Raw genomic sequence first — 20,910 nt, 5'->3', positions numbered from 1 at the left:
GGTTGAACACATGACGCTTAAAACAAAACAGTGCACTAAATATTGAAACTCTGAGCAGTCCTGTGCATATTTCATGAAATAGCAATGGATATTGTTATTATTGTGTTACTCTGATGGAGAAATGTTCACAATTATACGCATCTTGCGAGAAATTGATGAATGCTGGCCTGTTTCTTTAAGTCATTATGTATGATTTTGAGGCATAGCCGTCCTCCATGGTAAGCTGTTAAATCTCACAAGTCATTTGCAGCACATAAGACATTAAGCCTATTGGATAATCGCCTGTTGGGTGTTGTAATGTATATCTATCCTGCAATGTCAGTGATGACAATCTGTTTTATGGTCAGGAAACACTTAAAATACTACAGCGTGGCTTCTTCTGTGAAAGCCCTTTAATGGAGCTCGTCTGTGTAATGGATGACATGTAATGAGTTATACTCTCAGGAGAACATTAAGGCCACATCAAAAACAACAGCTGCTGACCATTGCTTCATTCTCAGAAGTATTCAGCGTGTGCTCACTGTGGAAAACAAATCCCGTAATCATGAATTTTTATTTGAACCTTTCTGCCTTGCGCAGCCACAAAAGTGTGGGAGGAACCCCTTCAGATCCTCTGGAGATGCTGCCCAAAAACCATCGTTATTAGCCACCCCCGCCTCTCTGGATCAGCTTCAGTTCTTATAATTATTACAAGCTTAAAAGCATTTGGCGCTTCCTTCCTACTTTCTTTGCTGCTAATGAAGACCAATTTCCAAATAAAGCAAAAGGCGGTGGAGTCAAATGAAAGCCTGGATGTATTGGAGTGTCTAATTGAATTAAGCTCAAGTTGCAAGACATTTCTAAGTAGCTGTTTGTACAGGAGGGTGGGATTATCATGAGTTTCACACAGTGTTAATGATAGGGAGCTTCTGTCTTTATGTACAGTACCTTGTAAAAAATTTTTAGTCTTTAAGCTGTTTAACATTTTGTCAACCACAAATGAAAGGGCATTTAGTTTGGATTTTTTGAAATATTTTTTTCTGCATATGGGAATCTGAAAAGCGTGGAAGGCAAAATTCTGATATTTCTGAAAGAAATCCAGTGCAACCAGTGATATTCATACGCCACATAAATAAAGTCCACCTATAACTTGATCTCAATGCAAATACAGCATGACTACATTTATAAACAAACAGCAGCATGAAAACCAAGCAACACGACTGACAGGATGTAGATATAGAAAAGTTAAATGCTGAGTTTGTTGGAATACAGTTTTACAGTTTTTTTTTGTTTTTTTTTGTTGTTGTTTTTTTTACAATAGCAGAGTATCAACAAAGTTTTGCTCAAAATGGAAAGGCAGATATGATCACTCTCGAGGAGTTGCAGAGATTTGAATTGTTAGGAAAGAACTAGTTGTGATGCACTCCACAATTCTGGACTTAATTGAAGTAAGGTAAATAGAAAGCCATGAGAAGTTATATTTTCAGCTTGCCACAAGCCAAAAACCAAGATTGTGACAAGAAGGGGCCTACTACTTCCTACGGTGTAACTTCCAGATGTGTGTGTAAAAATCTCACACAGCACATCACAATGAAAACATCATTCCTGTGGTAAATCTGTGGGAATATTTGGTTAGTTAGTGACATGACTTGAAAATTGATGTTCACAGATGTTCTCTTTACAATGTGACTGAGTTTTATGTGTTTGCCACTTGCCAGAGACATAACAACAATGGCATGGCAACAATTTGAGTGTCTACTTGGGTGAAGCTGGCAGCCACATGCCACAAAACACTTGCATCTGTAATTGTAGTAAAAAGTGCTCTACTTTGCACTTCATGACTATATTTTCACATGAAAAGTAAGAGAAAATGTGAGAAACCTTGAGGGATGTGAATACTTCTGCAAGGCTCTACTGAATATAGATTTGTATGCAGTAAACTCAAATCAATCACTGTCCTTTTTGCCTGACAAAAGGCAATCAGAACTCTGTTACTTGGCCTCCGCTCTCAGGTTGACATATCATCTGGAGAAGAAACAGAAACAGGAATGCAGCAAGGTCTACCACGACTGCTTTAACATTCAGCATGACACAGAAGAAAGGGAAAAACCTGCAAAGGATTATTATGTAACTCCTGCAAATACTGACAAACAGCGCAGCCTCTGTCACATCACAAATTCATTTTAAAATCTCCCAGTGCTCCGCAGGATAACAGTGTCATCCTTGACAAATGAGTTGCACAGACATTTATGACTCTGACTGCAGCTACACACACATACACAGAGATGCTTGTGTAATTAATTTTTTAAATGTGGGGTTATAGGGTGGGTTGGGCTACGGTGCTGACAGTGTGGTTAACAATGAAATCCCGACAGGCAGGGTTACAGAGGCCGGGTTAGTCGAAATGAACCAGAGCAGAGGGAACGCACGTCTCTGAGTCGGAACAAAACCAGATGGTTGGTCCTCTGAGCCATGTTTAGTCAGACTAGTCTGTGAGGGTGATTAACATTTGGGCCCTGGTGACTCATTCCTGCTTCATCCTGAACCCGGTGACAATTACAAAGAGTCTCTGCGCTCCGATCTCACACGGTCCATCACTACCTGTGCCTCCGTGGTGCACAGATGACGCCTCATCTCTTTGTGTCTTTTTCTGTCCTGCTTACAGGAATCATACATTTCTTTTGATCAAAACACATTTTTTTCTCTCTGCCGACCTTTCAGACGAACAAAACAAATGGCTGCTCTGGCAGATGGATCTGCAGTGACAGTACATTTGTTGATCAGAATATTTCATTCAGGCTTCACTGTGTGACGAGCTGAGTCACGCTCTTTGTCAGCAGCAATCATTCTCCTTTTGAATGTCGTGTGTTCTTTTGTTGCTGTTTCGTCATTATCTAAGCACTTCTTTTAGTGCCTGAGCAGAGAAGGCCCACTTGATGAAGCCTTCATTGATTAAATTATGAAATATAGTGCAGCCACGCCAGCACAGCTTTTTTCAGGAGAAAATCACATCTCATCAGTATTATTGAAAATACTGAGGGTACTATTGTAGCTGACTTTTGAGGAATTCTGAGAATTTGGCGCAAAAATATACAGAAAATGGTGTAAGGAAAGCCTTTTTTTTAAGCAAATCTACCAAAATTAATAAAAAACCATTATTTATTTATTTATTTTTTTAACCAGCTTCTGTTTTTACTGTAATTGTTTAAATATTCTGAATCATTCAAAATAAACAATAAAAAAGGTCAATAGGCAAATAACAAAATACAAGGCACTGTAGCTGACAAAAACTACTACTCATGGGCGTGCTGTGGTGGCGTGGGGGATAGCGCGACCCACATTGGGAGGCCTTGAATCCTCAATGCGGCCGTCGTGGGTTCGATTCCCGGACCCGGTGACATTTGCCGCATGTCTTCCCCCTTTTCCTGTCAGCCTACTTTCATATCAGGGACACTAGAGCCCACAAAAAGACCCCCTGGTGGGGAGGAAAAAACAAACAAAAAAACTACTGGTACTACTCATAATATTCATAAACATAATATTACTTATAATAAATATCATCACATTCCTACATGCTAAGATGTGTTTAGGAGAAGATATAGATATTTATTGACGTGTTCATTTGAATTCAGCTCTCCTGAGGTTGGAACATGAAATGGCAAAGACGCATTTACAAACGCACGATGTGGTATTCCCTCTCCGTGGTTCCCTTATGAATAATGAGGAAACACAGCGCAGTGCATCTGATCATGTGATAATCACTTTTTAATGTTCTTTTAAAGACGTAACTCAACAGGACAGATGAACCAGCTGACCCTACATTCTTATTGCTTAATCAGCTGTCAAATTTTCATCAGCCAAATTGAGTACAACAAAGTCTTTCTGCTGAACTCACTGCGGCCTGCACGCACAAGTGATCTGCTTTGGCACTTTAATAACTGATCCTTGTCAGCTGTGGGCGCCTTGAAAAGAGGATCGCTTTTTCAAAGTTAATCTATCACCACAGCCTAATGAGGCAACGCCAGTAGTAGGAAGAATAAAGTGAAAAACAAAGACAGGAGAGAAAAGCAAGAAAATAAAATCTTACAAGTTATGTTTGGAGGTGAAACTAGCAGAAACCTCAAAGTGTATGGACTTGGAATATAGTTGCATTTTTTATTATTATTTTTAATGTAGTTCTGGACTTTGACCAGACCACTACAAACACCTAAACATTTGCTTTGATTAAGCCGTTTCATACTAGCTCTGGCTGAATGTTTAGAGATGTAACGCTTTAGAGCTGACAAAGTTGAACCTCGATCCTGTCGAGCTCATGTCTTCAGCTTCCCTTGCCACCACCATGTTTCACCATAGGACTGCTATGATCAGGGTACTTTGAGTTATTCACCAAATATTGAATTTTGCATGTATCTGACCACACCTTTACAGAGTGGCAGTGTTTATACTGAGACAAACTAACATGATAAGATCATTCATTTCTGCTTCGAAGCCTGATAATTGCAAGAAAATGTTTTGTTAATATTTTCAGAAAACTCTCTCTGGAGATCCTTATAAGAATAAGCTTAAGCACACAAACAAGTTTCACTGACAGAGCAAACATTACTTACTGTTTCCTCTTTCATGTTTTTATCACTTCTGTTGAGAAAATAGATATTTTTGCGCTTTTTTTAAATGCTTTCAGTACCTCTTTTTATCTATTTTTTTATTATGTATCCATTTCTGGAAGGCACAACGATTTGTGCTGATAAATCTCGGCATATAAGAAAATCTTACTGATGTAGTAACTGCTTGCTGTCATTTTAAGTTTCATTTTGTTCCTGGTACAGTGTGTCAGTACTAAAGCAGGGTTAGTCACCAATCTTAAATACATCAGTGTTGCCTTAAGGCTCAGAGAACCAGAACTGGACACCCAGAAGTCATCAGCATTTATGGCTTACAATGAAGTGAATATTTTTCCTTTTTTGGGTTAATTTAAAACAGCTAAGCTGGTTAGCACTTTCCCCATAGATGGAGTTACATTTCAACCACACAACAGTTCTTGTCCTGATCCTAAACTAAATAAAATAACATTATCCCTTTTCTCACTATCTGAAATTAAATAAAGCTGGACCTTTTCTTTATAAGGTCACTTGATATCATCAAATGGATTTGCTAAAAGCCAGAATAATGAAAGTAGTCCAAGGCCTCGGCCCGGAAGTTAAAACTTGGGCACAAATGGGTCTTCCATTTAGACAAAGATGATGGTGCCTAATTAGATTTAAAAACATCAAGGTGAACAATGATTTGTAGTGGCTGTCACTACGCTCTGATCTCAGTTCCACAGAAAAATATAGGTGGAACAAGACAAATTTCCAATCAATCAAGATAAACTTATGAAAAGGTGCAGGGTGTTTGACCCAAGTTATACAATTTAAAAGGCAAATTCCCTAGACATCAAGGAAATGCATAAAAACCTCAAAATTTGAAAGTAAGAAAAATAGCTATACATTTTCTGTGTATTATCCCTGCATTTAGCAAGCAGAAAGACATGCTGGTAATTCTAACTAACCAAAAACAGGAAATGATTAGTCAAGATTAATATCAGTCGGTGATTTTAAAAAATGTACTGTGTCCTTTGGTACAGCACATGTGAACATCAAGTCTCAACAGAAATGCAGTACATCCATCTCATCTCCTTCCATGGGAGTGCAGGCTGCTGTTTTAGCATCCAGCAGAGATTCTGAGGTTATCAACAGTACAGTCAAAGGTGTTTGAAGAGCACTCTATCTATTGTGAGACTTCATGCAGAGTTTTTATTCTGCATCAAGTGAAAGCTTCAGAAGGCTTTGGAGGGCTTTAAAAAGTGGGACACGGTGGTAAGAGCCATTCCCCCACATCAGCCACCTCTCATCTTCAGCCTCTGCATGCATGCACAGCATTACACTCGCCAAAAAAGCACAACTAGCTGCATTATTAAATTCTTCAGGGCTCATTGTTGACAGTGTGCAAACAGATAGGAAGGAGTTTCCTATTCCACCCTTTTCAGTCCTTCGTGGATAAGGTAAATCAAGGCACATGCGCCGAATGCAGGCTGTTGAGGATCTATAAATTATTCTCCACCTACACTTTGCCTTCAAGATTTCCATGTTTCACTAAACAGAAGAGGAAGACACACAACACATGACACAGACGAGAGCTGGTTACGTAAGACAGAGCTTTGCACTCATGGTTTTTGATCTCATTGACCCAAGCAGGGAAGCAGCCCAGCCGCCCACATCTACACTTAGCATGCACAGGCATATAGGCTTCAGCTCATACCAGCGCCTTAGATAAAGGCTCCCATGGTGCAAGTGTTAAAATGATCGTGCATGATAAAGCGCCGGGTGAACTCGTCCCTACAGTTGTAGAAGCGATATCAAGAGTGTTCGGCTGCAGCGTGCTATCTTAAGTGCACACAGGGACAGCAAACAGTGGTCCATAAACACTTCAGACTGAGGTTAGCCTGAAAAGAGAGGAGATATTCCCTCCATGGGCCTCTTTAGAGAGAGGTGAGAGGGAGTGAGTCACTGGCAGCAGGAGGAAGATGAGCAGTGCAGCTTCCTTCTCCTGACCAAAGTGGTTCTGTTGGCCCTTCACATCCACCCAGCTGCCATCCCTGCTGTAGCTGGAGAATCAGTGGTGCAGGAAGCTGCCATTTACAGTTATATTATTTCTCTCTACCCAGCAAGCAAGAGACAATGTCCGACTGGTGGTGCGCTGGCTGCAGTTTTCTATTAATTTCCATATAATTAACACAGCATCCTCAAGGGGAACTCCCTCTAAAAAACGTCCCCTTTGTTGTGTCTAAATGATCGTCCAGCCAACAAAACAATAATCATCCGTTTGGATGGTGAGCAAGGTTCAAGTTAACGCTGACGGTAATTTCTTTTTTTCATCCCTCGGGGAATATTAGATTTAACATCCATCTACCTAAGTGGTGTGACACAGGTGTGATAACCTGTATTAGTCACCCCATAACTGTTGTTACAGGAGCAAACACTTTCATTATCTCTCTATAATAAATTGATGTACTCAAACAATACGCGAAATAAGAGGTTTTGCCGTCAAGGAGGCCCTTTAAGTAGTCATAGACAAAGTGCCATGCAAGAACAGATGCATGGAGGGAGAGAGGGATATGATGTCTCAGAGGAGCCGATATTTTTCAGAATATGGAACACTCCAAATGGGCTTCAATTATTAATTAGCAAGAAGCAGAAGAAAGGCCGCAAAAATCAGTGATAGATGAAAAGCGGAAAGATGGTTAAAAATGTCTGGCCTCTCCTCTGCATGCAGCAACAGACACTGAGAGAAGCACTGCCGTTATTATGCTAGTAATTAGCATTTTGGTCCACTAATAGGCTTTTGGTGTCTGGCAAGAAAATTATGAGATGAACAAAAAGATATTGACACTCAACCAGAGTCAGAAAAGGCTAATGGGGATTTTAATTTTTATTTTTTGTTTTTGTTCCATGTGTAGCTTTTTTTTTTTTTTAGGTAAAGGATGGAAAGACCTTTGAAATCTGCCAGAATGTACTTAACAGTGTAAAGCATCATAAAAAAGTATTTTTTCCATTATCAGATGGCTTGTATTTTAGTACATTTATGTGTTTCAAATCATCAAACACATTTTCACATCACAAAAATGTTACCTGAATTTATATTAAATACAGTATCCCTACCAATTGAAAGAAGTTTCTCCTGTGTTCTGTGTTCCTACATCATCAGATAGTGGCTCTTTTTATTGAGAAGATCAAATGCTTTAGAAAAGTTTTTGTAACTCTTTCCAAACTGATAGATACCAATGATATGGTTTCTCATGTGTTTTTAAAGCTCCTTCGATCACATGTTACTTTTGAGATCTTTTAGCCTACTTCATATTGTCATGAAGTTTCCATTTAAGCGATTGTTTGATGCTATATAGCAGTCACCATTTAGAAATAAAACATGAATATGATTAATCTTAGCTAATTCATGATTTAACAAGGGAAAGATCGATGTAATGTTTTCATATTGGACCACGATGATCTGGATACATTTTTCTTGCTAATAAATGAACCATAACTTTGAATCTTTATTTTTATTTGGTCATTTTGATTAGGAAATTTTAATTAAAACTTATTTTATCATCCAAAACATTGAGGTTTGACAGAAAATGCAAATACAACTGATATTTGTAATGAGATGCACACAGCACTTTCAGTGGTAAATATTTATCCCCCCACATCTCCCAAAACCAATTTGGCTGAAATTAAAAATGAATTTGGATGCAATTAAAAAGAAACAAACTACAAATGTAATCTTTTTGAAAACATACTCTCTGTATACAGAAGTTTTCTCTTTACAGCTATCTTCACAAAGGGGCCTCAGCCTCAACAATGGCCCAGTGGAAAAAGGAAAAAATACATGCACTCATGCACTTAGGGGACAAGAGATGTTTGCTATAGTTAGTGAGCTTCACCCCATCAGAGCTGAAAAGTGGACTCTATTTAATTTAATTTTCCATCACAGTTATGCCTCTCTTCTTTGTTTCATGCTGAGGTCGTAGTCTTAATCTCAAACAAACAGACAAACTGAAAAGTCTGTTCAGTATGATGAGTACGTCTGCAACCTATGTCTGCGCACCCATTCTTTTTTCTTCTTTGGCGATAAGACGTGTTGCCTTTATTGGTTTGTGTTGTTCTACTTTCTTTTCCTCATGGGTAGCGAGGCAGAGGAAGATAGCGCTGCATCGCCTACGCTGCACGAACAGAGACAACCTCCTCCTCTCCAGAGCACTCCACATCTCTTACGGCTAGATACGTCACAGTCACCTTTGTCTAACTGCCTACGCAGTTAACTCAATATTCTTTAGCAGAAAATGTGGCAGATTGGACAGTATATTCCTCTATGCAGTTCTATCAAAGGAGATCCACTTTTGGAATGTTTTGGTCTCTTTGAAATCAAACTGGCCCTACTAACTCCTTACGGGTAAGATTGTGATGTTTTCCAGCTGACAGAGGCTGAAGCCTTTGGGACGAGGCTGCCAGTGTTTTCCCAGGCGGCAGAGCATATTGGCGGCCATCTGGCTCTCTGTGAGCAGCGTTCAGCCTTCACACTGCGCTGGCTTGCCCACCCACTGAGAACAGAGGCTCTGGGTGCCTATAACCCCCAAAGATCCAGTACCTCTCTTCTGTTTTGACTCCAAGATTCAAAACCTGAGGAAACATACAAAATTTTGATTGCTAGTAAAGTTGCAGATCTAGATCAAATGGAGTGTGATGAAATATTAATGCCATTTCCCTCTTTTTATATTTTACCACTGTTTGTTTTAAAAATTTAGGTCTTAAACAGTTTTTTGTTTTTTAAAAAAAATTCAAAGCAGGAAGGGCACAGATTCCTGTAACTCTGAGAATAATCTGTCTGTTGTCACATCGTATGACCAAAATATGAAATGACTGATATTCCCCCAGACAGCCTCCTGACGAGCAAAATTTAGTCTCTTTAATGCATCGCCTCCAGGCATGTGCAGCATTACGTAATGAAGCCGCACTGTGAAATCCATGTGTTACAGCAAACTACAGTGTTCTCTGTTGTACGTCTTCTAAGGATGCATGAATGTACAATGAAGCATGAATTCTTAATTCACTGCGATTCTAAAATAGACACTCAACCGTACACAAATGCTAATGAGAACTGAGAAACATTGAAATCAAGGAACCAATGAATGTTAGACTTCAGATCTTTACTGGGTGGGTTTATACATGCAGAAAGTTAATAAAAAAATTAGTTTGTATACTCTGGAAAGCCTATAAAGTGGCAAGCACATATAGTCCATCAAAGCTATTAAACTTGAGGTAAAAACAGTACAGAGGATTTTTTTTTCTCATGATGTTTCAGATCTTCAAGCAAAGATAATCTGGGTAGATAAGAACATGGTTTTTAAATCACAGAAAAATTGATATGTAAACCTACTGTATATGAGTCTATGTGAAAATGCCACCATTGACAGCTACAACTGGATTTGAGTCAGTACTTTCACTCTGCAGCTCCATAGCATCATTATTTCTTGTTTGGATGTGTGAAGTTGGACTTGCCACTTGTTGTGCTTAAGCTTTTGGTCGCAAAGTGTTTAGCAGACATTCTCTTCTAGGATTTTCAGCTAAAGAACATAATTAAAGGTTTCATCAATTACAACAGAATATCAAACTACCAAAATGTTTCAAAGATAGTTTGCTATTTTCCAGCTATGTGATAATTTTACATCAAATGTATCAAATAACTACTGTTAGCAAAGTTCTACTTTTCTTTTGTTGGCCTACAAAATATTTTCTCCACAGTCTTGGAGGTCTTCAAGATGATTTTTTGGTTTGTTTTACAAAGCTCAGAATCTTTGTAAACCTTTTTAAGTTTGCATTACCACGAGTAGATCGGTCTGCTTAGGTCTTAAATCAAGCAGACCTTAATTTCACAAGCTCGGACCTTAAATCAAGCAGAGATAAGGCAGTAAAAAGCCTTTCCAACACAAAAGAATCCAAATTTAACAAATCACAAAATTGAAAATTTGAAATACTTATCCATGAAGAATCTTAAAAATGAAATAATAAAAGCGAGATGAAAGCCGCTAAATGAAGCTTGGTTGCCTTGAATGGAGAACATTTCCAGTCCCAAATACAAGATGTCAACAACTATGAATTTATGTCTCATGATACAAACATCGGCTCCATCTTTGTCCTCCATGCCTGCCTGGATGACTCGTTTCCAGTGCCCACGCAGGTATTTGTCACGCTGCGCTGTGGCCAAAGTTCAGCCAAGCTGAACAGCATGTGCACAAGCACACCGTGCTGTGTGCTGCCCTTTCTTTGACACAGTGGCAAACCACTGTGCTGCGGCACTAGCTAGTGGTGATAATGGGCTGTAGGTTGCAGTTGATTTGTTGCTGCAGAATTTCTGGAAGGAAATGTGACAGTTTATTTTTGAGATCTAAGCTTTGGATCAGGATATCCATCCATCATTCCAGTTATCTCCTGTCATACACTTATCAGAGATTAGCAGAGGTAGCAGCTCAAGGAAATAAATCCAAGCCCCCATGTTCCCTTTTACTCCAAGCTTCATTCAGGCTACGAAGTTCCTCAACTTATCCTTATAAAAACGTGTGTCCACAAATCTTGGCATAGATCAGAAAGTGAACAGACAAATAAATAAAGAGCCTTGAATTTTGGCTCAAGTCTTTCTTCATCACAGCAGACCAGACCAACATCTCTATCAGATGAGGTGCTGGTCTGGATGTCCATCTCCTCCACCATCCTGTAATCATTTGTTAACAGGTCACCAGGAAACCTGACCTCCACTTGAGCAAAAGGCTCAATTCTTTTTAAAACATCCTCACCTCAGATTTCATTTATGATTATCAAGAAGGCATTCTAGGTAGATATTTACAAGGATTTGACATTCTTACTAGGATTCACAGAGAAATATCAGTTGTTGCTGTCTTCCCACTTCTACTATCCAACATCCATATGCTAACAACTGATTTGACAGTCTATTCACACACTGCCAGCATCCTTTTTATTGGGAGATTCAGAGATAAATCAGGATTCATGATGCCAGAGAGGAAAAGGTTTTTAGCTAGGAAAAAATATGGATAAAATTCCGTCAGTAGTTTCAAAATCCTAATCTCTAAATGGCTACAACATGGAAAAACATCTTAGCTATTGAGGCAGATGCTGTGAACAATTATTTCACATCCTGTCTTTACTGCCCATACTTCCACTAATCTGTTTATTTCACCATATGAATGAGGAGTTATTTGGCTCAGGATGAAGCAGGAGATTTGGGACAATTTTGCAGTAATCCAAACAAAATTCTCAATGGTAACAGTGGATACCATGGGAAATCAAATGAATAGAGTCCAAGCATCCCAGTAAAGGGCAGGGAATTTCACAAGCTATCTGTTGTGTGTGGGGAAATACCACTCCCTCATTGGCTGTTACAAATTCCAGCCCTGAAGACTTAGCTACTTCTCCCCAGCAGAATATGCACATAATTAGCCTCCAATACCACTAACCCTCTCCAATCAAACAGTACTGATTGAAAGTAAAGGCGCCATGGGGACGAGGTAATTACCCCTGACAATGAAAGGATCCCTCACTGCCCAGACCCTTCACTGAAGGGATTGGGAGATTATTAAAATGTTGGAGGGCAGCCTGGAAATGGACACAGAAGAAGGAATATGGCTCTGAAGAAAGAGGAAAAAGAAAGAGAGGGACTTGATTTAAAATGGCTGAAAGGAAAGACATCCTGAGCCCTCAATGTGAGACCGGTGCATGGTTGGTGGACTTTGATACAAATGAGAGCACTATTAGGCGATTGTTTCTCACATCATGTAATGTAGACTAGAAAGTGTGCATAGGCCTACCTTCCTGTAGACAATCATATTGGGGGAGTCTTCCTCTGGTTCTGCTGCGCCAGTCCCGCCCTGATCTTTGGACCCCTCCGCCATTTTCAGAAAGGCCTGTAGGGAAACAGAATAGCTACATCACCACTGCTCAAAGGGCTGAATAAACAGCATGTAAGTGCCTTTGATAATTGTTTTTCTCTGTCTTGACTAAATACATTTAAGCTGCAGCTGCAAAGGAGTTGGGTTTTTGTTTAAGCCATAGGCTACCATATTTATGACAAGCTAAAACGTTATCCAACTGATGATGGAAGCAACTTGGCTTAGAAATGCATGGAAACATCTGAATGCATAAAAAATTAAAGCACAGGTATAAACTCAGTAGTCACAGTCTGCTAAATTGCTTGTTAGCAAGTTCAAGCTAAAGCTTGAACTAGAATCATAGTAAGGAGAAAAGGATGTTTAATCAAACAGAAATGCTTTGTTAATGGCAGCATACAGATGAGAATTGTTAAACTGGTTTGACCTTATAAAAAAACACCTCTAATCCAGATAAGTTACAGCTAAGGTGTGTGGAATGCAATCTCTGAATGCACCACACTTTGGTCTGTGAGCTAAGTGGGGAATAGCAGCAGAGGACTAGATACAGCCCCCCTCAACTACGTAGAAGAAACTTAAGCTACAAGTAACTCAGGCTCACTTAAACTGCAACATTAAGAGATGAGACAAAAAATATTGCCTTGTTCAGTTGCTCTGATTTCAGCTTCAACATTTAGCAGGGTCAGAATTTGTTGCAAAAAACCATGAAAAAAAGGATGGTTTCTGTGTTGTTTCAGGCTGCAGGCAGTAGTCCAAAGCACTGAATGATACCTTAGTAATATTGTTGACCATGTCCATCCCTTTGTGAGCAGTTTTCTGATGCTTCCAGCAGAATAAATGCAGCATGTCCCACTGCTCAAATCATCTGAAAGCAGTCGCTAGAAAACAACAATGTTCACCGTACTCCAACGCTCTCCTTAATGTTCACATCTAAATACAACTGATTGGGATTGGGATGCGGTGAAACAGGAAGTTTATATTAATGAAGTGCATCTAGCAAACCTATAGCAACTGTTTGTTGCAAACAGGTCAACATAAAGTCAAAACTCTAAGCAATGTTTCTGAAGCCTTGTTAAATAAATTCTACGAAGAGTAAAGGTAATTCTGAAGGCAAAAAGCGGTCCATATCTGTTCTCTTAATGTGCCAGATATATTATATTGGCCAGTGGTTGTGATTCCAGCTTAAAAGCATTGGTTTTCACATTTGTCAGCTTTTGATCAATAAAATAACTTTACAAGATGCTGACTATTATTTAAGCACATGAACATTAAATGATGAAATGCTAACCATATCAAGCAGCATCAAAATCCTCTATAGTTGAGTTAGTACTTTTCTGGAAGACAATGTAGAGCACGCCTAACATGCATGTTTTTGGACTGTGTGAGGAAGCTGGAGCACCCAGGGAGAAACAAAACATCCTAAGTGCTAATAACTACACCACAATGCAGACCAGAATGACAGTAAGAGTTTGAACTAAGTGAACTATATTTTGTGGCACTCTATTAAATTTAATGATGGATATCTTAGACTTGACAGCACTCCCCACATTAGCTGGCCACCACCTTGTGATCTGAAATAAGTTGTTTTATTCACAGCTTTCAAACAGTCCCAGGCACTTTGTCTGAGCTGCCACATAGACATACTCCTAAGAAAACTAATTCTACTTAACTCTGGATTTCTTCAAGCTACACTTTATAAAGCTTCTGTTGTCAATGAAGGATATGATGTGTATCCAATTGGTGAAACAATTTCTCCATCAAAGGTTCTGTATGGAGGTCATTCATATTTGTCACAGATTTGTTGATGCTGAAATATGAAATGCAAAACGGTGCAGAGAAAAACAAAATCACACCTTGATGACTCCTTTACTATTCATTGGAACAGCTACAGTTGCCCCCTGCTTATTCATGGTTGGTATTTACAGATTTGCCCAACTGCAGATTTTTCTGTGGAATGTAACTCCAACTTGTTCATGGAAACTCAAATTTTTTGTAGAGCATATCTAAACTATTCAAAAGAAAATACAGCTTGGGAAGCTGAAAAGTCATAAAAAGTCCCATCCCAGCATACACAAGACACAGCTATCATGTGGAAGAATGTTCTTTGCTCAGATAAGACTAAAAATAGAACTTTTTTCAGCAAGCATACAAATCAGTAAAAACAACTTCACTGTGACATATTGTTGTGGCAGCATCATTGTTGTGCATTAGAGAGATTTGGAAGCTGTTCGAAATTAATAGAACGATGAAGGAGATACATAGAGAAGAATACTGGATGATAATAAAGCATATCTTCCAGCAGGATGGTGACCTTAAAAATTCAGTCAGAGCTATGATGGACTGGTTCAGAACAAAGCCTTCATGTTTGACTGACTTTTTATGACTTTTCTTTCCACTTCACAGCGCTATTTTCTGTTGGTCTGTCGCATGAGATCCCAATAAAACACAACACAACAACAACTTCGAGATGTGTGAAAACTTTTGCAAGGCAAAGACTATGCTTCATCCTGTGTCTAATGTACTGGAACATCTTCTGGAGGAGGATTTGGGTTTGAATTAGTTATGTAACTGTAGCCACAAATTACACAAGTTTGAGTGAGATGAAAGCAGAAATTGTCCATTTTCAGATTGCACAGCAGCAACATGCAAGGAGGCTTTGTAACCGTTGCTGAGCACTCAGGTGTATTACACCACTGAGAATGATGATGTGTGTGAGTGAATAAGTAATCACCTGTTCTCGCGTCTCTGTTTGTTATTGCCACCAGAAGCTGGGAGAGCAGGACTCCCTTTTGGTCGACAGGTTTGTGCTCCTTTTAGAGTCTGAGAACATTAGACAGCTAATCTTTGCATCCGCCTCAAGTACATTATAGAAAGCCAAGCAAGTATGGATTACAAAGCACCTGCTCACAGAAAACAAAAGTGTGCAAATAGATTCCTTGTGGACAGGAAGCTGTAATTTAAGAGAAGATCTTGCTTCCAGTTCACCTGTTCAAGCATGCAAACCCAAAGTCCACACAAGGCCTCTGGGGTCTGATCACTGTCTCAGTCTGATCACTGTCTCAAGGAGAGTCATGCAGACAGTCAAACAATGCAACAAAATAAAGCAAGAAAACAGAATGAACAGTCACAGGAAGGAAGATCTTGCAAAGACTCAAATAACCAAGGCTGAAACAAACTGGATAAACTGGGAAAGAGTTTGTGGACAGAGCATGCATACCCTGCTCCAAATTCACTAAGAACCATTCTACGACTGAAGGTCCCAAAACCCCGATCTGTCTCTGTAGTGCAATGCAACATCTGTGACACCTGACAGTTGCCATCAGGGAGCCATTTATTACCTTGAAAACACAAAAATAACGCCTGGTTCACTCTGCTCCCCCTGGTTGGCTGCCCCCTTAGCAACAAGCAGCAGGCGGCTTCATGGTGTAGCTAGCAGTAGGGAAGAGTGGATGAAGAAGACAGGGCGGTGAGGAGGGGGGGAATGAAAGCAGTGAAGCAAAGAGAGATGTAGAGTGAGAACTCTGAAGAAAAGGAAGCTGGATGGCCACTGCAGTATTCCTCTAGACCTCCTCTTCCTCCTCCTCCTCTTCGTCTTCTCTCGTAGCCAGTCCTGCCTTGCTCTGGCAGTTGAGGAGATCCTCACATGTGTGCACCTCGTTCATCCCTTCCTCTCCCTCGGTTTGCATTCGAGCGAGCGAGAGCAAAAGAGTGAGTGTGTGAGAGAGAGAACGAGGGAGAGAGAACGTAGACACTGTGCAACGGAGAGGGGCAGATCAAGCTGAAAAAGTGGGAGGGATGAAGGAATTAGAGAGAATATAAAGAGGGAGGAGAAAGACAGGCAGCGAAAGTATGCGTGTGTGTGTGAATGTGTGTGTGTAGGGGTGTGTTTTGGTGTGTAAACATGAGAGAAACAGCAAGCAGCAGAGAGAAAGGAGGACAGAGATACACTCTGCAGCAGCGCCCACTGATGCCGGAAAAAAGTAACAATTAAAATGGTATTTAAATGCTGTGATTATTAATGCAGAACATAAAAAGCATTTGACGCTTTTGACCACAACATTGTATTTTAAAAACCAAAAACTGCTTTTGTTGATCACATGAACAGCTCCTAACTGGTTTAAGACATGTTTATCAGACAGATCTTTTTTCATTGAGGTTAATTTTGTGGTTACCTCTGTTTCAAATCTAGGAGTTCCTCTGGGTTGAGTGATTAGACCAATTCTTTTTTTTTCTTTAATATGTTCTTGTGGGGTTAGGGAACATTGCAGAAACTCCAAAAATGGGCCTAGTTTACACTGTTCCAAAATGTTTCTCAAGAGCTGTAAATTCTGACCAAATCTTAGAAAAACAGTGAAAATCAGGTTTTATAATAGAGATGGGGCGGTGAGGATGGGTATGGGCGATGAAAGAGAAAAACAAATACTGAGGCAAATTTTACTTTCAATGAAAAAGGAAGAAAAATAATTTTAAAATAACTTGTGCCACATTAAACAAAACAAAACATTGTCTTCATGATTATGTCTTACATCAAATGACAATAAATTACTATATTTAAATCCTAATTTTACATAAACAGACAAAATATATATTTTTTAAACATCAATGTCAACTGACTGAGAATAAAATTCATCCTTTACTGTATTTGAACTGAATATTGAGTGAGGGCTCTTTTTGCATTATTTGCTGCACGTATGCAATGTGAGTTGGAGGCAATTAACTTGCAATTAGTTTGATTTGCCTACTTTGGATCAAGACTACCAAATGATACGGATTTCCAAATTTATCACTAACTTATTTCCGCCACAGTTTTTCTGTGCACTCAATTTTTCATTAATATTCTTACCTACAGCATTCTGTGAACTGTCAATTCATTTAGCAGTTAAACTTCATGGCTTTCCCTACATGTGGAGAATGATACTGACTGTCCGTCAGCAGGGTTACCCATGATAATGTTTGCAAAAACATATTTCTGATTAAATATATATACATATATTTAAAATTGTATTATGTAATATTCAAAACAAACACAAATTGACACTTTTAATTGATCTTTCTTTGTAATATGATTTTCACTGTTTGTATTAAATGACTCAAATAGCTCAACCTTTCAATGATTTCTAGTAGTTTAAAAAAAAAAATTAAATCCAACTCCACTAAGTGAGTCTAGATTGTGTTTTATCGAAACAGGATTTTCAAAATCAAAAGTACATTTTCTCAGGATGATGCTAAAAAGCTGATTCAGGTCGTGCTCTCTTCAGCCCATTCAAAATCAAAAGTAATTATTCACAGCCCTAGTAGAGTAGGATTTGAGGTTAGCTCTTAATTTTACTAGCGTGTAGATTCTGACTTGCAGTAATGTTAATGTTTTGTAGTGACCCAGTCAAGGTCAGGGCTTGAATTAAATAGAGAATCTGTGGATGGAATCAAAGATGATGGTGATGGCAAGAAGGTCTTCCAGTATCAAATACATAAAGAAATGTTTTCGAAATACCAGTGGAAACATGCAAAAAGCTGTTGAGTGTGCGTTTGAATGGCTTAACAGTAAAAAAGAGAAATTGCTTATTAATTGCCTCCTGTTTTTTTTTTATTATTATTGTAGATGGTATTTTTTCTAGTGTACCTTTAAAGCTTATTATTTTGCAAGTATTTTTTATCTTATTTGACCTGTTTTACTGACACGTGCTGTGTTGGTAATGCAGGCTTTTCATTTTAATTTACTTATATATTGCTTTTTTTTTTCAATCTCAGTAAATGTTTCATATGGTTAAACTGATTTCAATATTAGATTATGAATCATAAAATCTTTAGTTTTCAATTGTTAACACAATTTAATATGGAGAAAAGATATCAAATCAACTTGTGGGAATATATAATCATCCTCTTGTTTATTTATGAATCACCATGTTTTTATGTTTTGGATTTATTTTGTTTAATAATTAAAAAAAATTCAAGTGTGACAAAAAGCAAAAAGAGGATAAATCTGTCTCTCTGTCACCTTTTGACCAATCTTTCATTTCCTCCTTCTTTTCATGTAAACTTAGGAATCATTGAAGCTTAAATGGCAATCTAATCCATCTGACATTTTTTTCCTGCATGTAAATGAGATCTTAGGAGGCCCCAGGGAAGATCCGACAGAATACTCGCCGTGGCCAATTTGTGAAAACGTGCATGCAGAGTGAGAGAAAAAAAAAAACAGTCTTAGATGTTTGTGTAGATAGAACTCGTTCACCAGTTATCATAGACTCACTTCAATGGTTTCTTTCCACTGTTTCTTAGTCTTTTTTCATGTCTGCCTCTGGGATGTCCTCTCTTCACTGCTCATATTAATATTTCAAATTCTCCAAAAGCACCTTGCGTGCTGCTTTAAACAAGCCTTACGCAGAAAAAAGGCCACTGCTATTTACTTAACATGCTTCTGCCCTTTGGGGGAAAAAAACAACAACGCACAAATCTGCTGTTCTATATACATTTGGCGATCCACTGAAAGTGAGGTCACATGTTCACATATGTGGTGTGCCTGGTGGAGTGTAAAAGCATTTGTTGGCCCAAAGGATTAGTGCTTACCTCACACATTTCTTTTTTACAGCAGAAAAGAGCATCCATTCACTACTTTGTGTTTCTATGCAATCAGTGCAGAGAGCAAAATGACACCCACTCTGCAATGATTGCGGCAAACTTAAAAAAAATAAAAAATGTGCTGATCCACAACATGCACGCCTTCAGAAAGACACAGAGAACAGGCAAGCAGACAGGCAGAGAGTTCTCTAATCTGCTTTAAGGGGGGCGGCCCTGTTATAATCTGCATTACTGTGAAATTACTGAACACCATGTTCAGACTCTCACCAGCGCAAAACAGTAACACCTCAGGACTCCCACTGTACAGCAGATACAGCAGGAATATGTTGACTGATGCAATACCAACACATGAAGATGAATTGGATGCATTCAATATTTATAAAACTTGCTGGAAATCAACGTTCGTTAGGTTTTCAGATTTTATTGTATTGAAAATAACTGCAATGCAAAAGAACAGGAATTAAAGTCGCATCCAAAATCTGTAAGCTACAGCAGTGTCTTGCAAAAGTATTTACAGCCAATGATGTTTTTCACTTTTGCCACAAACCTCTAAGTAATTTATTATTTATACAGAGGTATTAAATTGTAAAGTGGATGGAAAAATCTAAAATTTTAATTCTAGCTCTTACTGTATGTTTGGGTTAGTCCTGATAGAACCTGACTCTCCTCTTCAGTTATCTACAAGTTTTCTTTCAGGATTGTTCTTTAAAACACCTCCCCACACCATGCTACTGCCACCTCTGTGTTTCACTGTTTGTTCAGGATGATGAGTAGTATTAGTTGACCAACACATGTAACATTTTGCAAGTAATCAATGTATGCAAGCAATGTAAAACATTAAAAGGTTTGCTGTACATGGATTGAGTCAAACTGCAAACGAGACTTTCTATGGATTTACCTTCTTCACTCTTCTAAAAACAACACATCTGGGAAGTGAACAACTGAAAGTTGTCATGTTGACACATTCTTTTACACTAGTAATGGATGTTTGGAGATCCTTCAGAATTAATGTCAGGCTCTTGTCTGCTTCTCTGAATAAAAGCCTCCTTCGCCCGGCCTGCCATTTTAAACAAGAGACCCTCTATTGGTAGATGAACAGATGATCTCTTTGTATTGCATTCTTTTGAATGATCAGAGCTCTAAGAGATGATAATTATGACTTTCTTTCAAACTCACAGTTAGGCTCAACTTAAAGTTGGACTGTCATCTGAGAACATTTGCATGGCATAATCTATGTCACCTGAGGCTCTAGTTACTTTATATGATGATCTTCATCTGTATATCTATTGACATGAATAGAATCAAAGATTTCCTTAATCTCACACATTAGAATAGATATGTGGACATAGACTGAAATCTAGCTGACCCCCAGCAGTGATCACATTACTTGTTCCAGAATCAAAGGTCCTGTTTCACACTGGATCTATTGGTTTATTACATTTAATCAATCTGTGCAATCCAGGTTTGCCTCTCCGAAGGCAAACGGCGTGTTCAATCAGAACAAAGTGGAAAAACAGCAGCTCTATGTTAATCACGACACAACAGCAGGTGGCCACCTCCTGACGGCTTTCACTTTACTTGTAAAGCCACATTCAATAACCACAGCACCATTACAGGCTCACGTTTGAGCACACATGATGTGAAATTTTAATTAATCTTCCATAAAGTGCTGCTCCGAAGGACCACACATCAGTCAGGGTGTAATTCAACAAAATATCTTTAATAGATAGAAACTTTTTTTTTTTTTTACACATCACAGCTCAATGGAAACATAATCACATGCTGTCACACATGTTAAGAATGAAGGCAAAGGGGTGATCTGCTCTGCCAGGGATTTCAGACTCTTCTGAGTCCAGCTTGCAGGC

The 20,910-nt window shown here is 38.8% G+C and overlaps 1 protein-coding gene across 6 annotated transcripts in view; it reads right to left on the bottom strand.

Moving 5' to 3' along the window:
• Positions 1-16,340, bottom strand: part of LOC122846583 (regulator of G-protein signaling 6-like) — a 42,351-nt gene extending 26,011 nt beyond the window's left edge. For 2 of the 6 annotated variants that reach the window (XM_044143627.1, XM_044143629.1), the window contains exons 1-2: positions 15,808-16,212; positions 12,392-12,487 (exon numbers count right to left, since the gene is read on the bottom strand). In XM_044143627.1, the coding sequence (XP_043999562.1) occupies positions 12,392-12,475 (84 nt within the window). In that variant the 5' untranslated portion in view covers positions 12,476-12,487; positions 15,808-16,212. The other 4 variants (XM_044143626.1, XM_044143624.1, XM_044143625.1 and 1 more) reach the window with 4 other exon arrangements.
• Positions 16,341-20,910: the final 4,570 nt, after the last annotated feature.

Source organism: Gambusia affinis, linkage group LG16, assembly GCF_019740435.1.
Source record: "Gambusia affinis linkage group LG16, SWU_Gaff_1.0, whole genome shotgun sequence".
Classification (NCBI taxonomy): domain Eukaryota; kingdom Metazoa; phylum Chordata; class Actinopteri; order Cyprinodontiformes; family Poeciliidae; genus Gambusia; species Gambusia affinis.
This window is presented reverse-complemented; position numbering and strand designations above follow the sequence as displayed.